At 42.6% G+C, this 7,325-nt stretch overlaps 1 protein-coding gene across 1 annotated transcript in view; it reads right to left on the bottom strand.

The window, feature by feature from the left end:
* Positions 1-3,613, bottom strand: part of LOC145394496 ((3R)-3-hydroxyacyl-CoA dehydrogenase-like) — a 112,129-nt gene extending 108,516 nt beyond the window's left edge. Inside the window, exon 1 of the mRNA XM_080268344.1 lies at positions 3,474-3,613. Coding sequence (XP_080124470.1) covers positions 3,474-3,613 — 140 coding nt within the window. The remainder of the gene's footprint in view (positions 1-3,473) is intronic.
* Positions 3,614-7,325: the final 3,712 nt, after the last annotated feature.

Here is a 7,325-nt window from a genome sequence, read left to right as displayed (position 1 = left end):
TTTATTTCTGCAATTGTACAAGCATCCATATATCACTGCCCCGTATACAAGCTTCATGAGACCACCTGATACTGCAGGACCAGACACTAGAAGAACACAGTTTAATCCATTCAGTCTAATGATGCATAATTTTTCTTGCTACCTTCAAACGAATTTAGTCAAATTGGGGGAGACCTTTTATATCGAGGAATTAATCAGTGTCGTGTCTAACGTCACCAGTTCATCTATGCTGAATGATATCGCCTGGAAGTAGCAAATATAAAATTATCAATACTTCATCGGACTGAAGGAATTAGTGGTAATATAAAACCGGTGGGCACTCCGGCAATGTGATGACGACAGAGACTAACAGTATGACAATGTGGTCTTGAGAAATTTTACTGACCAGCATAATTGTACACTACGACACTGCTCGGTTACCATAGACTTAGGCTGCCGTACAGTCAACAAAGGCGGTATCGTCTTGGCAAACTGTCCATGTACAGCCACGCACCAAAGTTTCTGTACCCCCCCTCAGTGGAAGGAAGTGGAAGTCAGGTTTAGAGTGAGGGCAAGCGAATGGACAACCGTGAGTGGTGGTTTGGTAATGAGCTACGAAGCGATTGGATTCGAATTGGCTTCGAAACATTTCCATGTTATCCACCTGCAAAACATTATGTGTTCGGAACATACATAGCATATAATTATTATAACACAGATGACTACCATGTTATAATGGAGTCTTTTGAAACCGGTTCATCTGTTTCGGATCCTCATCATACAGATAGAGCATGGAGCCAGTTGTATGTAAGCTGCGACTGGTCGTTATCACTGCAGTGGTAATTTTTGTGAATATGTTGTTCCTGGATTGTCTATAGCTATAATATAGATTGATTGTGGATTTAACCCGTCCCGTCCCGTCGACGTATGGGTACGTTGCAACGATTTGCATTTGCCAGTCCCGGCGACGTACCGATACATCGTGCAATTGCAAGGTCCCTAATTTGCACAATTTTCAATTTTTGCGAGTGATTTTTTGTATGTATACACGAGACACCTACCTCTATTCCTCTACAAGATGCCAAGCAGGGACAATGCCTTACACCGCATAACCTCCCCCCTCCCCCCCTCACGCCATTGTCTCAGCAATTCACCTGTTACCAGTGACCTGGCCAATAAAGACATTCAGGGCCAGAGTGATTCCCCAATTGCTGACAATGTGGAGGACAAGGTTTACATAGCATTAGACGAAGAAACAGTCAGAAATAATGATCAGGTAATGTGGGAAAAAAAGGTCATGAATGGTGATTAGTTAATGAGTGAAACAATGCTTATAATGCCTATATTACTGCTTGAAAACCAATATACTCTCATACTACACATAAATTCGTACCAAGTAAATAAATAAATACCGTTTATGAGTGGATAAAATAGTTACCCTCCCATAGAACTCGTTTTCTTTGGTGCCAGCCTGTTAGAAAAGCCAGTCAGGTAAGGAGGAACTCCTACCTGGATTGAGTATTTTAAACCTCAGGTGAGCGATTTCTCTATGAGTTTTCGATGTTTCTCACCAAAAGCGGAGGTTTTAGCCAAAATTTTTTTTTTCGAAAATACCTCGCGACTGGGGGATGTCGGAGGTGCGGAAAACCTCGGGACGTGACGGGTTAATGCTGATTCCTACAGTAGCTGTCCTGACGGTTGTAAATGATTATAATTTTATGTGGACAAAGAAACCACATTATGACGGGCAACTGAGGGCATTTACCAATAATTAAATATAACCAGATGAAATTAGAAGTATATTACACAAAATAATATGAGACAACGAAGATAAAGCTGTAATATCCTGCTCTGCCTCGTTATCCAGGCCTTAACCATAGATTCACCTCATACATGCATTATTTTCTTTCAGTCTCTGTCTCTTTTATTAGTCTTACTTCTCGGCATTCTCTGATTGCTTGTCTTCATAGTCCTTGGGGGATCTCCAGTCGTCCGGTCCTATACCCCTACTATATTACTGTATTCGTCACATCCTCTCTCCCACGCAAACAATGATACCACAAGACTGCTGAATCTGATACTACCATTATTGGCTCTGCCACTACTAACCCCCCGTTTCCCACTGACTGTTTAATTAACCTCACAGTAATATTTCTGCTACTCTGCTACTAATCCCCTATAAAGCCATAATTATACATATGATTGTCCTTATGTAAGTGTATCTGCTAACCACATTGTCCTTGTCCCACTGTCGACGACTCGTCATTTATCCCCCACCTCCCCCACTGCTACTCCAGTTGCACCCCCATCTCTCCCACCCACCATCGACCCTACTCCTCCCCTACTCCGACACGACACTACTATCTATCTATCTATATACCTAGGCTGCTTCCCCCAAGGAAAGGGAGATAGCCGCGATAGGACGACACACTCCCCATTTACTCATCCACTCAAACACATTCATTTGCATCTTAGCCCCAAAGGGGAGAACGGACAGATCCTCACCGCACCACACCACACAAGGGTCAACTGCGCAATGCAATCAGTGACATCTGCAGCAGGGCCCGACAGCAGAGCTGGTTTACCCCTGCCACATCATAACAGACACATCCCCTTACCCGCACCTGACCTGACTAGCTGATCAGACCAAATGCGGGAGAATATCCTTTCAGGGCTGCATCATCACTTATTCATTCACAATTTCTCTCCATTTATTTCTTTCACGCACAGCCACTCTTCCTTGCTCGACAGACATCCCTCTCGCATCCAGCGCTCTCTTTACACTGTCCATCCATCCTATTCGTGGTCTTCCTCTCAGCCTTACACCTCTCACATCAGATCTAGTTATCTTTTTAACCAATCGCTCATTATCCATTCTCTCCATATGCCCAAACCATTGCAACACCCTCTGCTCAACTCTACCAGCCATCTCCCGAACAACTCCAGTTCTCCTTCGCACTTCATCACTTAGCACTCGATCCATACGCGTCACTCCACACATACGCCTCAGACACCTCATCTCCATTACATTCAAACTTTTCCTCTCTGCTACACCCATATTCCATGTTTCAGCTCCATATAATGCAGTCGGTACCACAACACCCTCATACAGCCTTCTCTTTACATCCATTCTAAGCGAACGACATCTAAACACTTTTTTCAATCCTCCCAGCACCTTTCCTATTTCATTTATTCTAAACTTCACTTCTGCATCTATTCTTCCATCCACAGCAACATGTGACCCTAGATATTTAAAACACTCTACCTCCTCAAGCAACTCGCCATTCAAAACTATATTCATCCCCCTACCATCAACCAACCTCGTACACTTCATCACTTTACTCTTAGGCCCCCAGCACACAGGCCAATTTCAGTGGATGGTGGCTGCCACTTTTTTGTGACGAGAGATAAATCGCAGGTGTATTTATGGAAGCCCGCACACGAGCCAATTTTTAGTGGCAGCCGCAAAAAAATGGTAACCGGGTCCATTTTACCCATCACGCCATGGTGGCTCGCCACTGGTACCGATGATGGATGCCGTTAACTCAAACGGCAGCCCGCACACGGGCCACTTTGCAGTGGCACTGGGGGACGGACTGGCATTGTTGATGGTCCATTCCCTACCCAAAGTCATGTGTCTACTCCAGGTCCTCTCCCTAACTAAGGCTATCTTCCTTCCTAAGGTTACATGCGTACACAAGATCATTCCGAAAATAAAAGTTACACCACACTAGAAAATCATTTAGAGCTTGAAGTTCGCGAAAGTCTACAGTTTGTACCACGTAACGTTATCAGTGTGTCCTCCCCAGTGCCAGGCACAATGTCAGGTATTTCAAGCGAAGCTGAACAGTCTGACTGATTCATTTACATATTTTGTTTATTGTTAGCATGTTGGTGGATTTTTCCTTGCAGTGACACAGTTCTTTGATAAATCAGTGTTGCATGCTTTGTTAATATCACTATGTTTGCCACTAGCTTTCATCATTTTCAGAAAAGCAAAACATTATGCCATTTTCTTAAACATCTCTGGAACATATTTCTGTGTTATACAGTTTATTTTAGTGTAACATCTTTACACTTGCAAAAATACAATGTCTCATTTATTATATGAAATGTGGTTAATTACAAGTTTTCTCATTAAAATTCTTGCGCAACGTGTATGTGTTTTTCTATATTTACCATAAGGTAACTGCAAGTCTTCTGTTGGTATACACTTCCTAATATTTGTGTTAAGACGTGAAACTGAAGGCCCAGCTACAGTCAGCAGGTCATCAAAAGAAGCACAGGTCATTTTATAATAGTTTGTAACATCTCTGTGTAAGCTTTTAAGTCTTCAAATAGGGTATAAAACTGACCCTTGATATGCCTATGGCTGATTATTGGATGCACCCAGTACTTTCTTGTACGTTTTTCTTTTCTTATTTTGCGGAGCACAGCGATGACACATGCCACCTCCTCGGCATCCATGATGGAATTGCCTGTGGTTGCCACAAAAAAGTGGCCCGTGTGCGGGATGTCATAGCATCCCTCTCCACTTTTTAGTGGTGCCATGAAAAAGTGGCAGCCACCGTCCACTGAAAAGTGGCCCGTGTGCAGGGGCCTTATTCTCATTTACTTTCAATTTCCTCCTTTCACACACTCTTCCAAACTCCTCTACCAACTGTCTCAATCTCTCCTCTGAATCAGCCAACAGTGCAGTATCATCTGCAAACAGCAGCTGCTTCAGATTCCACTCTCCACCATCAACACTCACCAGACTCAGACCTCCGCCTAAAACTCTTGCATTCACCTCCCTTACAACACCATCCATGTAAATATTAAACAACCAAGGCGACATCACACATCCCTACCCCTCACCTTATCCATGGGCCACCAGGCCTGTTGTCCACCTTTTTACCTGTGAATATACATGGTAGGATTAATGATTATAATTATAATAATAACAGCAACAACATGGAAGTGCAGTGTTCCTTTTTTTATTTATTTTATATACCTAGGCTGCTTCCCCCAAGGAAAGGGAGGTAGCCGAGACAGGACGACACAGTCCCCATTTACTCATCCATTCAAATACATTCATTCGCATCTTAGCCACAAGGGGAGAACGGACAGATCCTCACCGCACCACACCGCACAAGGGTCAACTGCACAATGCAATCAGTGACATCCGCAGCAGGGCCCAACAGCAGAGCTGGTTTACCCCTGCCACATCACAACAGACCCATCCTCTTACCCGCACCTGACCTGACTAGCTGATCAGACCAAATGCGGGAGAATATCCCCTCAGGGCTGCGTCATCACTTATTCATTCACAATACATTCACATTAAATAATAAAAACTACTGACCCAAACGTGCCTATATTATGGAGCACTGATATGTTAACCACAAAACCGATCACAGACCGTTCTTATTACCACCGGACCTCCCCTACAGCACTTCACCATGGTAATACAACCCATTGTTGTAACTTAAAATGAAAATCATCTGAATCACTCTTCCAATTTAAAATTGCTAGAAATCATGCAAAAGATGTATTAAATCTACCTAAATCAAACTTTCTTCAAAAGCAAGCATCAAAACTACTTAACAACCCTAATGACAATAGAATATTTTGGTCAACTCTTAATTCTATTAATAATAATTTTAACAAGTCATCTTCCATTCCCCCACTAAAATCTTCAGATGGCAACATTACAAATGACCCGCGTGGGAAAGCAGATATCTTTGCCAGTACCTTTGCCAGAAACTCTACCATAGGCGATACCAGCCAGAATGTTCCAGTACTGGAACTTGATTCTCCCGAAATTGCCCCACTTATAATACAGACAAGATACATAAAGTCCGTCCTAGACAATTTACCTACCAACAAAGCTCCAGGCCCAGATGGAATTCCGCCAATTGTTTTGAATAAGTGTTCCCCTGATCTTGCCTCTGTCCTAGCTAAATTATTCAGACTATGCATACATACTTCTTTGTTCCCAAATTAATGGAAAGAAGCCAATATCCACCCAGTTCTAAAGAAAGGAAGGTCGTCTGACCCCTCCGATTACAGACCAATAGCTGTCACATCATCTCTTGGTAAGGTATTTGAAACTTTGAAACTTTAATTAAGCACATTGTTAAACATCTTGAATCCAACAACTTAATTAGTGATAGACAATATGGTTTTCTCCACGAAAGATCCACCATTGACATACTCAATCTCTTAACTCATACCATCCATCAATCAATTGATCTTCTTGGAGAAACTCATGCAGTAGCTCTTGACATCTCTAAAGCTTTCGACAGAGTATGGCACCGTTCCCTGCTGTCCAAACTGCCCTTGCTATGGACTAACGTCTTTTGTTCCTTTGAATTCTTCATATCTTAGTGACAGGAAAATAGGAGTAAAAGTAGATGATGTATATTCCAATTTCCACTCAGTTAAGGCCTGCGTGCCGCAGGGATCAGTTCTGGCACCAACCCTATTTCTGGTTCATATTATTGATCTCTTATCTGTCACCCACAATCCCAATCACTCATATGCAGATGACTCAACACTACATAGTTCATTCACACTCAGACACCCATTTGCAAAGTCAAATATCTCTACCTCTCAACTCAGTACAGCCATCTCCATAAATCAAGATCTATCTACGATCAGTGAATGGGGACAAAACAACCTTGTCTCTTTTAATACTAGAGTTTAATGCAAGAGTTTTAGGTGGTCTGAGTCTGGTAAATGTTGATGGAGGAGAGTGGAATCTGAAGCAGCTGCTGTTTGCAGATGATACTGCACTGGTGACTGATTCAGAGGAGAGATTGAGACAGTTGGTATAGGAGTTTGGAAGGGTGTGTGAAAGGAGGAAATTGAAAGTAAATGAGAATAAGAGTAAAGTGATGAAGTGTACGAGGTTGATAGATGGCAGGGGGATGAATATAGTTTTGAATGGTGAGTTGCTTGAGGAGGTAGATTGTTTTAAATATCTAGGGTCACATATTGCTGTGGATGGAAGAATAGATGCAGAAGTGAAGTTTAGAATAAATGAAGTAGGAAAGGTGCTGGGAGGAAGGAAAAAAGTGTTTAAATGTCGTTCGCTTAGAATGGATGTAAAGAGAAGGCTGTATGAGGGTGTTGTGGTACCGACTGCATTATATGGGGCTGAAACATGGAATATGGGTGTAGCAGAGAGGAAAAGTTTGAATGTAATGGAGATGAGATGTCTGAGGAGTATGTGTGGAGTGACGCGTATGGATCGAGTGCGAAATGATGAAGTGCGAAGGAGAACTGGAGTTGTTCGGGAGATGGCTGGTAGAGTTGAGCAGAGGGTGTTGCAATGGTTTGGGCATATGGAGAGAATGGATAAT

The sequence above is a fragment of the Coenobita brevimanus genome, chromosome 27, assembly GCF_032717465.1.
Source record: "Coenobita brevimanus isolate Jiangsu-jjx chromosome 27, ASM3271746v2, whole genome shotgun sequence".
NCBI classification, from domain to species: Eukaryota; Metazoa; Arthropoda; class Malacostraca; order Decapoda; family Coenobitidae; genus Coenobita; species Coenobita brevimanus.
Note: the sequence above shows the minus strand (reverse complement) of the source record. Positions and strands in the feature narration are given on the sequence as shown.